This window comes from Lynx canadensis, chromosome B4 (assembly GCF_007474595.2).
Source record: "Lynx canadensis isolate LIC74 chromosome B4, mLynCan4.pri.v2, whole genome shotgun sequence".
Taxonomy (NCBI): domain Eukaryota; kingdom Metazoa; phylum Chordata; class Mammalia; order Carnivora; family Felidae; genus Lynx; species Lynx canadensis.
Window position 1 is genome coordinate 129996042 of NC_044309.1, and position 16932 is coordinate 130012973.

Consider the following 16932-nt stretch of genomic DNA (forward strand, 5'->3'; position numbering starts at 1 on the left):
CCCAGCAACGGTTTGTGTCAGGGGGGTCCAGGAACGAAAATACCTAGGGCGCTCACCCTTTAACAACGGTGTGACGCGAATAACTCTCAAGAACAAATGAAGGAGCCGTGATTATGAACTCCAGGTAGAAAACTGCGGTATCTCACCTCCCTCTTCCAAGGGCTATGGGGGGAGGGGGGGGGGAATGGCTGCCGGTCACAATGTCAGCACGTGATGAAGGTAAGAGACTGAACAGTTACACTTTATTCTCCCTGTTCAACTCCAGAGAGCAAGCAAGCAAACAAGCATCCTGCTAGGCATCCAAGGCCCTTCTAGGCTCAGTGAGACAAACTCCAGCTCCGCGTCACTGTCTGGTTTAAGTTTCTTCCTCTGAAAGACACAAAAAGGTTAGAGAAATGAGCCGTGCCGTATGGTGAGCTGCTTAGGACTGTCACCACCTCCACTCCGAAGCCTTTCGGTTCCTCGTGGGGCAACGCGTTTCTGGTGAAGCAGGGAGAGGTGGCTCTGGGCCCACGTGACTAGCCCAGAGCCCATCTCTCCTCCTCAGACCCCTGGGATCTAAAGGCTCCTGAAAGCAGCTCCCGGTGCCAGACTGGAGGCTGCCCCAAAGTCCAGTCTCGGAACTGTCAGCAAGTTTTACACCAAGGCTACAGAGAGAGATTGGTGGCCACGAGGCTCGGGCCCTAGCCAGCCTACAGCTCACTCTAGGCTTCAGAACGAGGCCTGCCACACACCTTCTTCCTCTTCCTCCTCCTCCTCCTCTTCCTCCTCGTCCTCATCAGAGCTGAACGTGCCGTCGGGCAGGCTGTAGACGCGGATGACCTGCTTGTTGGGGTCCTTCAGGATGAGGTACTTGCCCTCCTCCAGCTTCATGCAGATGTCGATGACACAGCGCAGGATGCCCCAGGCGTTCTCGACGCTCAGGTTGATCTGGCTGGCAAACTCATTGGGCTTGAACTGCTGGGTGCCCAAGATGACGTGGCGTGAGGAGTCTTTCACGTGGTACCGGGACACGTAACTAGCGGGGTGGGGGGGGGAAGGGGTGTTAGTGCTGTGGGGGCGGGGCCGCACTGAGACACGGCAATGCCTGGGGCCACATGCAGGTTCTTCCCAAGGGAGGGGGAAAGGCAAGCACGGGTCTCTCCGCGCACCCCTCCTCTCGGCAGAAGACTTCACGGCCCCCGGACGGGAGTCTCACCCAAGCTTGAGATACTCCGACCCGGCCAGCAAGGCGCAGCAGGTCCATCGGGCCAACTTGTAGCTGTTGTTCTTTAGCTCGGTGGCAATGACAGCCCCTCGCTGGGAGTCCAGCTTCTGACGCCAGTCTACGCCATTACAGTGCTGTAGGAGGAGAGCCCGGGCATAAGAATGAGGGTGGGCTCCTACCGCCCAAGGCCTGGAACCTCCTCTGGCCGAGAAGGGACTCCCCGGGGGGCTTGACTTGGAAGTGGGGGAGTCTGCACGTAAATCATGGGTAGGACTGTCATCACCGTAAAGGCAGAGATGTGCCACCCGGCAGACGGCAACTCCTCTCTCCACAAGAGCTTGTCTAGACAAGGACACAACGCGTGCACAAGCCGACCGAGTGCCAGATGAACGGCGGGGACAAGGGTTCACCGTGCGTTGTGTGGTAAGAAGGGCTTCGTGGAGGGAACGCACTAGCTGACCAAGGGGAGGCCAGTGACAGAGGCTGGGCGAGGCATGACCTGAGAGGCACAGAGGGAAAGACAGGCCGGGTCAGCCCTGGGTGGGCGTGGAGGCTGCAGAGGGGGAGGAGGTCAGTCTGGCCTTGTGGATATACATGTGCCCACGAAGGAGGGACCATCTTCCCCAGCCACCTCTTTCTGAGACGTGGGAACTCGAGACCCAGAGTGAAGTGACTGCTGGAAGTTCGCGTGGCACAACGTGCTCGGCCTGTCTCGGTTCATGGCAACCACAGGCGAGAGAAAAAACTACTATTAGAGTTCAAGTAGTTAGACCAAAACCATTCAGGAGCAGTATTTGGACACATGTGTTTCTTCAAAATCACCCTTGCGAGTTTGCTGTGGCATTTTAAGGGCCTCTCCACAAATCTGTGCCGTTCGACGGAATTAATTGGCAGAAATCAACCGGGAGGGGTGGGGTGGGGTGGGATGGAGGAGGGCACGAGGATCAGTTAGGAGACAAGTCAATGCACAGTAACAGGCATAATCAACAGCGTCGGAAACTAGGGTGACCGAAGAGTCCGTGTGGGGGAGGGGGACGCGGCGGGGTCGATTCGAGGCCGAGCCTAAGGGAGGAGGAGAGACCCAAAGCTGGTACACAGCCGAGCAAGAGATGTGAGGAATCACTGTTAAGAGTTCAAGGCTGAGGCCTGGGGTAGGCCGAGTTCTACGGTGGCCCCCTATGGCGCCTACCCGAGTGCGGGTGGAGGCTGTATGGATGAGGAAACCCTGCTCCGGTGCTTATGCTCCCTTCTACGTCAGGGATTCTGCACGCGTAATTAAGGTCCCTTAAGGAGACTATGGGTGGGCCTCACCTAACCCTGAATCTCTTAAATCTGGGCATAAGCCAGACACAGAGAAGTCGAAGACTGGAAGAACCTGCCGTGCTGTTTCTGCCTGGAAGACGGAGGGGACCCGTGGCGCGGGATGTGGATGACCCCCAGGGCACGGGGTGTGGTGACCTCTAGGAGCCGAGAGGCCCCAGCTGACGGTGGCAAGAGAACGGGGACCCCAGTCCCACAACTGCAAGGAACTCCGAACTCTGCCAACTAGAATGAGCTTGGAAGTTTCTTCCAGAACCTTCAGATTCACTTTAAGCCTCTAGGTTGCTGTCATCTGTTATGGAGCAAATGGAAACTAATACAAGGCTGTATGAGGAAGTCATTATGGCAAAAACAGCCGTGTCGGGAACTGACCCTGAAAGAAGGCTCCACTGGTGTCAAAACAAGTGAAGGGAACCAAGAAATGTACAGGACTAGAGCGAGGGAACAGCACAGAGGGCAAGGCCACACGGCTACAGCGATGCTGAACACTACAGGGAGGCCTGGAGGACAGTCGGAGAAGAGGTCACTGGCCTCAGAGCTAGGTCTGCAGAAATGCTTCTGGAGTGCTCTCCCGTCAGGTGACGGAGGCTAAGGAACACTGGGGGAGTGGGAATCAGCAGCAGTTAATGTTAATCCCGTGGCTCTAACGAAGTCAGAAGGAAATGGCCCACGGGCTCCATCTCATTAGACCCTTGTTCAACACTGGCTTAGCCCGAGCTGTCCTTCCCTCTGAGGACCCTTTGTTCTGTAGCAGCACCCAGGAGCACTGCCACCCACTGCCAGTTCAGGCACAGAAGCCTGGGCAACTTCAGAAAGGGAAGCAGCCCAAAACTCACGGGGCACCAGCACGAGAGGGAAGTAGAAAGTGGAAAAATGAAGGAAGCACATTTCTTTCAAGATGCCTCCCGAAGAGCCGAATCTCAGCTAACCTAACACTCTCTGAGTTCAGTAAGTGAAGGAGTTGGAAAAAGGAATCAGAAGGTTGAAGAAGGTAGTGGCTGCAGTAAATGAAAGAACAGCTCAAAGAGCTCCCAGGCTTAGAGGAAACCCGCCAGCCCAGATGAGAGGTCAAAACCAGACGCCTGCAGGGAGCAGACGCCAACGGGAGGTCAGCGTGGAATAGAGAAGGAGAGAGTCCTGTAAGAAGGTAGTTCCTACTGGCTCCCATGTGCAAAGTAAGCAGAAAAGTTCTTCAACCATAACCATGTTCTACACACACACACATTCTCTTTCTCAATGAGGAACTCGGTGGAGAAAAACTCTGAAGACAAAAAAAATCTTGGAAGCTCTGTAAGTAACGCAGGGGGAAACGAAACCGAGGTTCGCAAACACCAGCCGGGGACAACACGCTCGCAGGAACTACAGACAGGGTGACGAAGCATGCCTCACCCGGGAATCCCACTCGTTGAGGGTCTTGATGTTGATGAAGGACACTTCCCCGTTGGCTCCGGTCATGACACCATCGTGCTCACAACGGACAATAAGGTCGATATCGTCCCCAAGCTTCCACCTGCGGTAACTGCAACGAACAAGGAGCTTATCTGGTCACTGGAGACCCCGCGTTTCAGAGAAGCCACCCCACGCAGGTGGGTTGACATACCGGTATGCGACGGAGGCAACTTCATTCTTGTCCATGTCGTCCTCCACGAACGGGTTTGGGTTGGGGAAGTTGTATCTCTCCTTTCCCTGTAAACAGACAAAGGCGTCACCAGACAGCAAGTACTTGCTTCCAAGCCCATCGGCCAGACCCTGCACTCTGCTTAGTTACAGCCCTGGCCGGCTCCCCGGGGCCCTCGCGGGGGCTGTGGGCTCCCTGCGTGGCGGGTGGCTATTTACCCCTCCTGACTTTAAGCATGAACCCCGATGGATCTCGAATGCTTATACGTGTTGCCGGCGAGCTTCGAGTATCTCATTTAATTAGCAGCCACGCCCCTCCTGTTTCATTTTGCCCCACAGCACACGTCACCGTTTGTCACAACCTAGGTTTACAGTCTTTCTTCCTTCACGATAACATAGCCTCCTAAGGGCAGGAACTTTGTGTACCGCTATATCCTCAACACCTAAACGCTGTATTTGTATAGATCAGCGTTATCTGTCCGACACTGAAGGTATCTATACGGCCTATCTGTGGAAGGTAAGTATTATTAGTATCCTGACTGTCCAGACAAGAAACCTACCCCACACCCCAAAGCTCTAAAGCACTGGATCTAAGGTTTGGTCAGGCAGCCTGACCTCAAAGCCCCAGCCTGGAACTCCTCTGTGACAGGCGGGGACCCTGTCTGTCCTGCTTGGTCCCACAACCCTGGAGCCTACCACAAAGCAGACGTTCAGTAAACGGTAGCTGACGAAACAGAAGCCGATGCCCAGACGCTCTCACCGCCTCACCATTCTCAAGCACTGCTGGGAGAAGTTGTGGTTGATGTAGGTCGCTTCCATGGCCAAGTTGCGGGGCGAGTTGAAGGAGTTGCCTTCATCCTGTGGGGGCTCGTTGGCGGTCTCACTCACCGTCAGGAGGTCTGCAAAAGCGGCAGTGTGGTCACGCGCCCGTGAAACCGGGTCGCCCATGGTGTGCCTGGCACTGCAGGGAGGGGCTAGCGATGCAGGCCTGTCCTTCCAAGACCCACCACCTACTCACATGGCTCTGTCAAGTGTGGGCAGGCTGGGGAGGGAGTGGGGAGTGCTGCCGGGTAACTTTAGATCCCCTCTAATGTCACAGTCGAGCGAGCTGTAAGAAGGCTACCCCATTTCAATCTGTTTGGATTCTTCAAGAGCCTGTCTGATTTTGTTAGCTTTTTAACAAAGAGAGGGCCCCAAGGCTCAGGCGTAGAATGTAATTGTATCATTCTGTCTCACTGCCGTTAGTTCTCAGTGACCTGGTTTCCCCCCATGGCGTGCGCGCACACGTCCGTGTCGTGTGAAATATAGGCAAATGTATTTTTCCCTGTATAAACACACCGACGTGAAGAAGAAAAAGCATTGAAAAAACCGTGAAGGTAACGTTAAAGGTGCTACGGAGAGCTGGAAGTCAGGAAAGTGCCATTCAAACGGGTAACGCTTGCCAGCACAGCGCTGGGGTCCCGGGAGGACTCAGGAAGCTGGCACCTCGAGCTGGGACAGCAGGGACCGTCCTTCCCTCTGCCAGGCCTCTCAGGGGGCCGGGAGGGCTTTGGCCACAGCTGTCACTGCCCGTGGGGAGACAGGCCACTCCCAGCCCTGCTCCAGGACCAGGGACTTGCTCTGAGCCCTCAGAACACCCAACCCCGTCGCGTCGCTCCCAGACAGGCTTCTTACCAAAGTCAGAGTTGTCCCTCTTGTCGAAGAAGAGCTTGGACCCGACTCTCTGCACAACGATGTCCCAGGAGTACACAGAGCGGGTGCAGCTCATCAGCGTGGCCAGAATGGCATCGGTGGCAAACACGTTCCCCTGAGTTTTTGCCAGCTGCAAAGAGGGCAGAGAGCAAGATGTGAAGACACTCCAGTCTCACTGCCCATTCCCACGGAGGACTCGTTTGCAAGGGGCCCTCACACCCTCCCGCACGCACGCGCCCTCTAGCCGTGTGAGGAGCGTGCGTGCGGCAGGTCTGCCTGCTGGCAGTCCCCACCTTAGGGTACGAGGGACCCTGCGGCTCTCCGAGCGCCCACAACGTTCTGGGATGGCACCTCACACCCCTCACCCCGGTGGCATGCGGTAAGCGCCTCCGACCCACTTCAGAGGTAGGAGATGCGAGGGGGTGGTGCCGGGAAGCACGGCAGGGCTGGGAAGTGGGCCCGGCTCTGCTCTATTACCAGCATCAGGGGCTAACCAGCAAGGGGTCCGTATTTCCACCTAATCCTGTCTGATTCAGGAGCGTCGCATCTAAAGGGCTTTCCGAGGGGCGCCTGGGCGGCTCAGTCGGTTAAGCGGCCGACTTGGGCTCAGGTCATGATTTCGCGGTCCGTGAGTACGAGCCCCACGTCAGGCTCTGTGCTGACAGTTCAGAGCCTGGAGTCTGTTTCAGATTCTGTGTCTCCCTCTCTCTCTGCCCCTAACCCACTCGCATTCTGTCTCTGTCTCTCTCAAAAATAAATAAACATTAAATAAATAAATAAATACATAAAAGCAGAACTAAAAACATGGAAACTGGGGGTGCCTGGGTGGCTCAGTCGGGTAAGTGTCTGATTTCGGCTCAGGTCATGATCTCACGGTTCGTGGGTTCGAGCCCCACGTCAGGCTCTGTGCTGACAGCTCAAAGCCTGGAGCCTGATTCAGATTCTGTGTCTCCCTGTCTCTCTGACCCTCCCCCGTTCATGCTGTCTCTGTCTCAAAAATAAATAAACGTTAAAAAAAATAATAAATAAAATAAAATAAAATAAAATAAAATAAAATAAAATAAAATAAAATAAAGGGCTTTTCAAGGCTCAGATGATTCACGTAGGTCCCCGCGGGCTCTGTTCCTCCTGAGGCCTCAGCCGTAGAGGCCGGCGGCACTCCCCACACGGGGGTGGCGAGCGGCGGAAGGGGGCGCCCACCTTTCGGATGACCGGGTCGTCCGTGGTGGTGACGGTGTGGAAGATGCGCTTGATGCTCCGCAGCGGCTTCTCACTCCTTGTGGTGATGCGGTCAAAGGCCTTGTCGTAGTATTCCAGGGCCCCACAGCACTCACTGAGGGGAGGCGGGGAAGACATGCAAAGCAAATGGGAAGGAGATCAGCTGTTTGTTTGAATCTGCTTCAGGTAAGCAGCTCTTTGAAACATCAGGAAAAGCTTTCCTGTGGACGACCTGTGGTCTTTCTCGTCCTGCGGAAAGAGCTACGTAACTTAAGTTTCTCTTTTGCTCGTGAGGTCAGGAAGCAGAAAGAAATCTCAAGTTTAACGTCAGCGAACTCTCTGCTGGTCCCCTCTTGGCCCTGAGTTTTATTTATTTATTTATTTATTTTTGGGACAGACAGAGACAGAGCATGAACGGGGGAGGGGCAGAGAGAGAGAGAGAGACACAGAATCGGAAACAGGCTCCAGGCTCTGAGCCATCAGCCCAGAGCCTGACACGGGGCTCGAACCCACAGACCGTGAGATCGTGACCTGGCTGAAGTCGGACGCTTAACCGACTGCGCCACCCAGGCGCCCCTGGCCCTGAGTTTTAAAAAATGTATCTGTTGGGCGCCTGGCGTCTGACTCTCGATTTCGGCTCAGGTCATGATCTGGGCTCAGGTCATGATCTCACCGTTCATGAGTTCGAGCTTCGCATCGGGCTCCACGCTGGCAGTGTGGAGCCTGCTTGGGTTTCTTTCTCTCTCTCTCTCTCTCTCTCTCTCTCTCTCCCTCCCTCTCTCTCTCTCTGCCCTTTCCCTGCTTGTGCTGTCTCTCTCTCAAAATAAAATAAACTTAAAAAAAAATAAAAAAGTGTCTGTTAATCTTATACAATGTATTTAAGCGCCTGCCAATCCTTTTTGGAAACACTAAGGCTTGAGAAAACATTCACTGCCAGCTGGTCCACACAAGTGCACGGCGGAAGGTAGCAAAAGACGCCACTTACATGTCCTGAGGCTCTGACACTTCCAAGTAGCGCATCTTCATTAACTGAGGAAAGTCCATTTCCTCTTTCACCTCCCAGTCACTACGGACTTCCACTGAAGAGTCTCGGGGTTTCTGCAGTGCAAAACCAGGGGAGGGAAGAGAGTTACAGCAGAAGGCAGCTTAGCAGCGCGAAGGGCTTTTAGCCAATAAACGTGTCCAGAACGTTTACCATGTGCTGGGTGCTGTAGGAGCCAGAATCCCTGACCCCGAATTCGGAGTTTACAATCTCGAAGGGGAACGAAGGAGTCAAGGGGTCAAAAACAACCCGGGAACTTGACTCCCACGTAATGCCGGCGCCCAGGGAACGTACGTGTTTCCCGTGTGTATGGGTTCTTCCTAAAGAAGCCGTGGCAGCTTCTTTTATTTCTCTCTGGACGTCAGCTATTTACCCTTGACATAGAAACATCACATCCGGCAAAATCTAACCGCCGCAATCTGGAGCTCCTCACTTGCCCTCACGTGTTCTTCATTTATCACAGTGTCTACACGAGCATTTGTATGCGAACGTTCATGGCAGCGTTTTTCATAATAGCAACAGGTGGAAACCACCCAGACGGCCATGTACTGGTGAACGCATACACAAAACGCAGTATGGGGGCACCTGGGTGGCTCAGTCGGTTAAGCTTCCGACTTTAGTTCAGGTCACGATCTTGCCTTTTGTGGGTCCAAGCCCGGCATCGGGCTCTGTGCTGACAGCTCAGAGCCTGGAGCCTGCTTCAAGTTGTGTCTCCTTCTCTCTCTCAAAAATAAATAACGTTAAAAAACAAAAACAAAAACAAAAACAAAAAACAACCAAAAAACCACCCACAAAAATGCAGTGTGTCCACACAACAAATTCAGCAATGTGCCGACACATGCCACAACAGGGATGAACTGTGAAAGGAGCTACACAAAAGACCACACGTCGTAGGATTCTATTTATGTGAAATGTCCAGAAGAGGCACATCCAGAGACAGAAAAGACCGGTGGCAGCCAAGGGCTGGGGAGAACCGGGGCCGGCTGCCGAAGGGTATGTGTTGTTTTCACAATGATTCAAACGTTCTGAAACTGACTGGAGCATATGTGTGAATGTACCAAGAGCCACTGACTTGTACACTTTCAATGAGTGGATGGTGTGATATGTGAATTATGTTTCAATGAAGCAGTTACAAAACCAAACACATACGCGAAACTGAATTTCTACACAGAACTCTGGTGTGGATACACTACCTGTGACTTCTGGTCCCATTTTTGCCTCACTCCGAACTGTTTCTGAAATTTTTTCTGCAGTCGTATGCGTTCTCTAGAAAGACAAGAAGACTGTGCTTTTGGTGCAGATCTTTGAGTCACTGGCTTTTCAAAAGGCAGAAAAGCTGCCATTCTCTTCGGCTGACTTCTCTGAACTAAGAAAACAGGGACTTCGTGAAAAAGAGGAGACCTTAAGAGTGTTACAGGAGGCATATTGCCCCCCAGCACCCACCAGCTGGGTTTTACTCGCCCTATGGACGGTCCAATGGCAGCACCAGCCTGGGTGTGGCCGCCGCACCACACAGCTCACAGGGCCCAGCTGAGCCCCAGAACTCATCTTACCTACCCTCGCTTCTGGCCAGTGCACACGGCCACTGCCAGGGACCTTCCCGCCATGCTATCTGCCAAGAACTGGCCCTTGGAAAATGAGGCCAGGCTACACCAGTGGCTTAACGGCCTTCAGGAAGGAATTTTTGCTTGTTTGGCAGTGACGGGGAAGACCACCGTTGGCCTAGTGATTTCAGAGCACGGTCGGTCCCGGAAGAACAACTCAATCCAGGAGGATGTGGGAAACCTCACCTCTCCTTCTGCTTGGCGCTCTTAGGCAGGGTCTGCAGGTTGAACTGCAACATGTTCCGTCGATCTTTGTCTCTGCGGAGGTTCCGCTGGGAATCAAGAAAAAACAGCCACGCTAAAACCTTGGGGATCTGACCAACAGCAGGGAGTGCCCAGGGGGAGGTCTGTACTTGGAACTGGCTTAGACGTTCACACGACATTTTTTATTGAAGTAGGTTTATGGGTCCTTGTTAGAGTTGTAGTTTGCCTCTTTATACATAGGAAGATGCAGCCCGACCGGACCATCTACTTAATAAAGGCTGCACACAGCAATTAAATGAGGCATCAGGCATCTTTTTACCTGGCACAAACACCCCACTCTCAGCACAGAGGCATGAGGTCCTGGCCACTGGTCAGCAGAAAGCTAAACTACTTAGACCATCTCTGGACCCAGCCCACGTTTACTTTAGCGCAACGTGTCACCGGTCAGCTACTTGGGAGTCACTGGAAGACCTAGGAGAACACACTTTCCTCCTGTCACTATGTGCAAGGAAGCACTTTTAGCAGGTGGCAGCCACGGGTAATGGCCCCAAGACGGTCAGATTGCCGGCTCTTGGCCTACCTGTGCAAATCGCATCCGATTCCGCTGGTAGGCGGTTTTCTGTGTGCGTGCTGTGTCCACCAACTGGAAACTGGTTTCATCCTCCTCGTGGAAATAAGCATACTGACTTCCACCACCGAACTGAGAGGAGTACTTATCTGCAGGCAAAGGGGACGACGTGTAACAGATACTACCTACAGACTCTGCACGCCTGCTCTTCTAAAGCCCTGCTATTTCTTTTAAAACTTTTTTTAAAAAATGTTTTTAGTTATTTTTGAGAGACAGAGCACAACTGGGAAAGGGGCAGAGAGAGACGGAGACACAGAATCCGAAGCAGGCTCTGAGCTGTCAGCACTGAGCCCGACGTGGGGCTTGAACTCACGCACTGTGAGATCATGACCGGAGCTGAAGTCGGATGCTTAACCGACTGGGCCACCCAGGCGCCTCTAAAGCCCTGCTATTTCGAGTGTGCTCTCAGGACCATTAACGGAAGTGCACGTTGATGGACTCCGCCCAGCCCCATTACGTCAGAATCAATGTTTTCAGAAGATCCCCAGGTGATTCTTGTGCACATTCCAGTCTGAAAAGCTCTGGTCTAAAGAAATTTCTAAGTCAAGACAGAGTCTGAGTTCCTTAAGATAAGCCCATTTCACACCCTGCCTTACTCTATGAGGACAGGAATTAAGGTTTACTACTCCAGAAAGGGCAAATATGGGGTATGCGTTATGCAAATATGCAACCACTTACATCATCTGGTACCCCAAGCAGACAGGTCTAATGGGTTATGATATACTTTACTGTTGACCCTAGCCTCAGATCATCCTAACTGGGTACTCACTCCAACTAAGCCACTTCCAACAATCTCAACTGGCACAGGAAAAAATGAGACGACAACACCAACACCACCAACCCATCTACTGTATCAAGATCTTAAAATCAGGGGTTGTAGACCTGGAGTCCACCGATTGGCTTCACAGGTTCGGTAAATCCCAGGCACTAGGGTACCAAATGGGAAGGAGTTCAACAGATCTGTGAAAGGGTTTATGCCTCCCTAAAAGTGGAAGGAAAAAAATCCCACTGTAACAGGTTAAACCTCCTTAATGACCAGTCTTTAGTTTTGGGACCATTTCAAAAAAAATGTATGTGGTTATTGTCTACAGTTCAGCTCCTGCCCCTAAAAACTATGTGTTATCGTTAGCAAAACATCCTGGAATGTTTTTGGATGGAGGTCACTGGAAAAAGTAACAATCCTCCCAAGGCCTTGATCTGGGCGGTCAGTTGAACACTTACTCGTGTACCTCTTATCTTGATATGTGGCACCTGTCCAGTCTGCAACCTGTGAGGCAACAAGAGAAGACAGAGCACGCAGGTCAATCAGGCAAGTTTCTGCTGACCCAGAAGCCCCCGTACGCGAAGACGCAGTCTGGGAAAGTGTAAGGACTGGCTCACGATGCCTCTGCCAAGTGCCCAGCTCTCCCATGACTACTGGAAGGACCCAGACGTTATAGCTGTTCCCAGCCAGCGTCTCCGTGAGGAGCACAGGAGTTAAATTCTTTTGAGAGAATAAAATCGAAACGATCTAACGGACGACAGTGGTCACGGCTCGAGAGAGTCACCGTCACTGACGGGCCAAGTACCTTTCCTAGTCGATCTCCTTTGCTGAACGGCTGGTAGGGCATATCCCGAAACTGTTCAGGAACTGCACAGGGACCCCAACCCGAGGGGTTGTCCTGGATCACAGGTGTCATGAACTTTGCCATCTTCTAGAATCTTAAAGATACAAATAATGTGAGGAGCTTTGTGAAGAAAGGCCTCCAAGCACAAAAAGCCTTCCATTTGAGGTAAGCTAAGACAGAATGATAAAATCAGAAAAGCGACACACAAAATGGAAGTCACAGATAATACTGTGAGTACTTCAAACTCAGAGGACAAATACGAAGACTCATTTACCGTATTGTGCTGCTTGTGACACCCACTTTTTCCACTATAATATCTTTGAAACAAGGCTGCATCTTCCGCTTGATGGACTGTCTCACCTTAATCGGCAGTTTTTCTTAGTCTACATACGACAGTGGTGCTTCTTAAACTCAGCGGGGTCTCAGATTTGATGGAATGTAGTAACCTTTTCTCAAGCGTAATAACCACGATCTAGTTTCCAGAAGCACCTTCACCAAGGCATACAATCCGTAGTGTCCCTAAGCCTCAGTCTTTTCATCTGTAAAGTGAGTGAGACCCTTGTCTAATTCATAGCACAAGACCAGGGTCAAAGACTTAATAGTTACACATATGAAAATGCCTTCGCTGTAAAATGCTACACCATTACTACTTAGACTTGCAAAAATACATTTACACAGAGTGCTGGGAAAGAGTCCGTAAGCATATCCCGCTATTCAACTTTTCTTTCTCGTTCTCCCGATTTTCTGCCATCAATGCAGACCCTCACGCAGAGCAAGTGGACAGCCTGTCAGAAAGCTGACGTTACCATGAACCTTAGGTCGTAGAAGTGGCCAATCATCACATGTTCATAATATTACGAGTACCAGGTACTGTTCTTAGTGTTTACTCTGCACCAATTCAGTAAATCCTCCCAATGATCCTGGCGTAGCGGCTAGTATCATCCCCACTCTTCAGGTAAGAAAATTGAGGCACAGAGAAGCTAAGAAGTTGTTCAAATTTGTAATGCTAGTTGACGAAAAAATCTGAACCAAAGCAGTCTGGCTGGAATTCACACTCTGTGTGAGGCTACAGCTCCTCTCGAGAGAGAAAAAGCCAGGGGCTACAGAGCACATCTCTGCCTGACGGTTTCTATCAAAAACCTCATCATCCATCATAATCCTCAGGTGAGCTCCCAGAGGAAAATTCACTACACGAGTATTTCTGGAGGCAGCCATCAAAGCACACAGGCACAGTGACCTTAGTAAGTTCTCAGTGTCCCATGACAGGGAGAGAGATTCAGGCTTCCTCCAGAAGTGACACCTGGGTGACAGCAACAGAGACCTTCGTCCTTCAACTCTAAGCTTAAGCTACACTACAGAAAGGGGACTGAGGGCAGGCGTGGCAGTTTCAAGACAATTCACACTAAAATACGTATTTATGGAGCTCCTACAATGTCAGATACTATGCTAAATTAAAAATTTGCAGCTCAGCTGTCGATCCGTCCATTGTTTCAAAAACAGACTTGATTTCCAGGGTTGTCTGCACCAAGTCCAACATTCTTGCCATTACATTACAGCTGGGCAGCAGGCTGAGAAAACATGGGGTGTTACTTTTTACAATGTTTTATTTTTGAGAGAGACAGAGCATGAATGGGGCAGGAGCAGAGAGAGAGAGAGACACAGAATCCGAAGCAGGCTCCAGGCTCCGAGCTGTCAGCGCAGAGCCCGATGCGGGGCTCGAACTCACGGGGTGTGAGATCATGACCTGAGCGGAAGTTCGATGTTTAACCAACTGAGCCACCCAGGCACCCCGAAAAAAATGGGGATTTAGACTATACCTAGTAACCCAGTAATGATGTTTCAAAACGTTTAAGAAATCGAGTCCTCTCTCACAGCTCAAGAAGGAAACAGACCCAAGGCTTGGCATACATTTCTCCAGGGGGAGGAAGTCCCCTGGCTTCAACCCATTCAAAATAAGAGCGAGCAGAACAGAACCAGAAGCAGAAAGAGCCACTCTGTTATATCGAAGTGACAGCTGTACTGGCTACAGGGACAGGGTGGGGAGGCCACCACAGATCATCTGCCATCAGTCCCTAGGGGGAGAGTTTCAAATCAGAGATCACACCTGCTCCACCACAGCCTTCCATTTCACAGAAAAGGAAAGAAAACCTTCGGACTGCGGACTCCTCAGAGCAGGATCGAACACTGCTCAGCTTGGTACAGTCAGTACCTCCTTCCACGGCAGCTCAAAGAGCCTCTGATCGCTTTGAAAAGACCCTGAGACCCAAAGGGGTTAAGTGGTATTATCAAAGTCGCTCAGCCCGTGGCCGCAAAGCGGAGCCCAAGGTCAGAGAACCTTACCCATAAGGCCGTGCCCCGCATCCCTGAGTGTGTCGGGCCTGGGGTCCCCGAAAGGCGGATTCGTGCCCCGCCCAGCTGAGCAGAAGTGGCCGGAGACGTACGAGAGGCCTCTTCCGGAAGGCCCCCGAAGGCTGCGCAAAGTCCAAACCGGCTCCAGAGATACGGAGAACCTTAAGGGACACTCCACTCACCTGTAAAGGCCTCGAGCGGCCCCGATGGCGAGAGATGGTCCAGGCCGAAGACCACACACCCAGCAGCCCTCGGAGGAACAGAGAGGGAAAAGGAGAGAAGATGCGCGCGCAGCGGCCGGCGCCGTAAACACAACCGACGCTGTCGTAAACTGCGTTCTTGCTTCCTCCGGACTCAAGGGCGGACGCACGAGTCGTAAAGCGACGGCAGACCCGGAAGTTCGTCACAACTCTCTGCTAGGTGGCCCGATGGGTCTCTGAGGAGCCGAGACGCCGGAGGTGTGTTTACAATTACGTCACGGGCGCCTCCGGCGAGGCCCCGAGAGGGCGTTCCGAATTATTGAAACGTGGCTGCCCGGCAGTGGAGGTTGGGGGCGGGCAGCGGTGACAGCCCTTCTGTGTCCCCCCCCCCCCCCCCCCGTGTTTCGCGGACGCTTCGGCCTCTCTGTATCGCACCGTGACCGGGGCTCCGGTCTTCTCTAGCTAGTCGTGTGGCTCGAGTCTCACAGCTGGGGGCAGGTCGAGAGTCGGGGCAGAGGTTAAAGTTACCATCCCCTACCCCCGCCCCCTGTACCACCCCCGCCCCCCGCCTTTTAGTCTTGGTAACATGCCCAGAGGGGAAGGTTATATTGCTAGTGTAGAGGGCGGCCGCCAGGATTCCAGCCACACTCCAAGGTTCTCAAATTTTGTAGGGCAAAGATTTCTGGGGCGCCGAAGTGTAGGATGGAGACTGCGGGTCTCACCTCCACGGACGGGTTATTTAACTATGTCTAAGCTGGAGGCCGGGAATCAGCAGCTTAGCGATTGTGATTCTGAAGTGGCGACCGCTTTGCCACGAAGGGCAACCGTGCTGTCCTTTCAATGACTGTCGGGTCTCCGGAGTTTGTCCTGAAATCTTATTGGGGGATTTCAAAGCATTGAAAGACGATCCGAGGACGTGCTTTTATTCAAACCTCACATCCTTTTCTACCTGGTCTGGGATTCCTCCCAGCGTGTCTCTTCTGTCGGAAAATGTATCTATTGTTAGATCTGATATCTGTTTGGCTCTGCTGCTACTTGCAAGCTGTGTAGGCTTCTCATCTCTGGGCTCAGTTTCCTCATCTGTAAGTTAGAGGTAATAAAATTATATTGGGTGCAATGAGAGTAAAAATACATTCATATGAGAACAGTAATTCCACTTACGTGAACTTGGGACAGGCTATTCGATCTCTCTCTGAAGCTGCTTACTCATCTGCGAACCGAAAATACTAACAGCTGTCGGGGCACGTGGGTGGCTCAGTTGGTTAAGCGTCCCACTCTAGTTTTTTTGCTCAGGTCACGATCTCAACGGTTTGTGGGATCGAGCCCCCAGTCAGGCTCCTCGCCGACAGCGGGGAACCTACTTGTGATTCTCTCCATCTCTGTCTCTGCTCCTTTTCTCTCTCATGTGCACGCATGCTCTCTCTCTCTCTCAAAATAGTAAAAAATATTAATAGCCTTGTTTGTTTCTATAACTTTTCTCCCAATCTGCTCCTGTTCCAGTTTTCCTAATTTTTATTGATGGCACCCAGGTAATGGTGTTCAGCCGAAACCTTGTAGTCCTCATTGGTAATTCCTTTTCCGTTTCCCACCACATTCCCACACTTGGTCCTTTACCAAGTCCTCTTGATTCTGTTTTCACAATCCACCATGAGTGCTATCACTTTGCCCCAGTGTATCCAGGCTCATGCTCAGACTCCCAGTGTCCACTTCCTGCTCCTCTGGGCTCCTTCTCCACATGGTGCCCAGAGCAATCTACTCAGTCTTCTAGCCGCTTCCCATTTTTTTTTTTTTTTTTAAATTTTTAATGTTTATTTGTTTTTGAGGGAGAGAGAGAGAGAGAATGAGCAGGGCAGGGGCAGAGAGAGAGGGAGACACAGAATCGGAAGCAGGCTCCAGGCTCTGAGCTGTCAGCCCAGAGCCCGATGCGGGGCTCGAACCCACGAACTGTGAGATCATGACCTGAACCGAAGTCGGACGCTCAACCAACTGAGCCACCCAGGCACCCCTTCCCATATGTGCTTAGGGTTGAAACATGAATGGCTTCCTGTGGCCTGTCTGGTCCCTGGTTACCTTCCAACTTTACATCCTGCCTTCTATACTGACTCGGCTATGGGTACCATGATCTTTCTGTGCCCTAAGTACATCCACCTCTTATCTATCCCAGCAGGGCCTCTGCACTTTCTGTGCCTCCCGCCTGGAACAGTCTTTCCCGGATTTGCCTGTGGCTGGCTCATCATTCGCGTC

The 16932-nt window shown here is 52.1% G+C and overlaps 2 protein-coding genes across 18 annotated transcripts in view; one reads left to right on the forward strand and one right to left on the reverse strand.

The window, feature by feature from the left end:
- Positions 1–214: 214 nt before the first annotated feature.
- On the reverse strand, positions 215–14796 carry EIF3D (eukaryotic translation initiation factor 3 subunit D). Of its 2 annotated transcripts, XM_030320538.1 has the most exons (16): positions 14671–14762; positions 12414–12678; positions 12101–12233; positions 11754–11799; positions 10485–10621; positions 9887–9972; positions 9290–9362; positions 8040–8152; positions 7037–7169; positions 5819–5966; positions 4913–5043; positions 4128–4213; positions 3917–4046; positions 1199–1341; positions 735–1018; positions 215–369 (listed from the first exon to the last, which is right to left on the reverse strand). In XM_030320538.1, exons 3-16 carry the CDS (start codon positions 12221–12223, stop codon positions 356–358), a joined length of 1647 nt encoding a protein of 548 aa, XP_030176398.1. In that variant the 5' UTR covers positions 12224–12233; positions 12414–12678; positions 14671–14762; the 3' UTR covers positions 215–355. The 2 variants fall into 2 exon arrangements, with proteins under 2 accessions (XP_030176398.1, XP_030176397.1); XM_030320537.2 differs by lacking the exon at positions 12414–12678 and having other exon boundaries at positions 14671–14796.
- Positions 14797–14875: 79 nt separating this feature from the next.
- The window catches only part of LOC115517677, a 109701-nt gene continuing 107644 nt past the window's right edge, over positions 14876–16932 (forward strand). For all 16 annotated transcript variants that reach the window (XR_004343902.1, XR_004343906.1, XR_004343897.1 and 13 more), the window contains exon 1: positions 14876–14946. The gene's annotated coding sequence lies outside the window, so the exon portion shown is untranslated. The remainder of the gene's footprint in view (positions 14947–16932) is intronic.

Excerpts from the sequence above, each read along its gene's own strand:
- EIF3D (XM_030320537.2), bottom strand. The coding sequence starts at position 12,223 with ATGGCAAAGTTCATGACACCTGTGATCCAGGACAACCCCTCGGGTTGG. Across the intron at positions 9,973-10,484 it reads ATCGGATGCGATTTGCACAG|CGGAACCTCCGCAGAGACAA; the intron begins GTAGGCCAAGAG and ends CTTGATTCCCAG. Across the intron at positions 1,342-3,916 it reads TCAACGAGTGGGATTCCCGG|CACTGTAATGGCGTAGACTG; the intron begins GTGAGGCATGCT and ends CTCCTCCTACAG.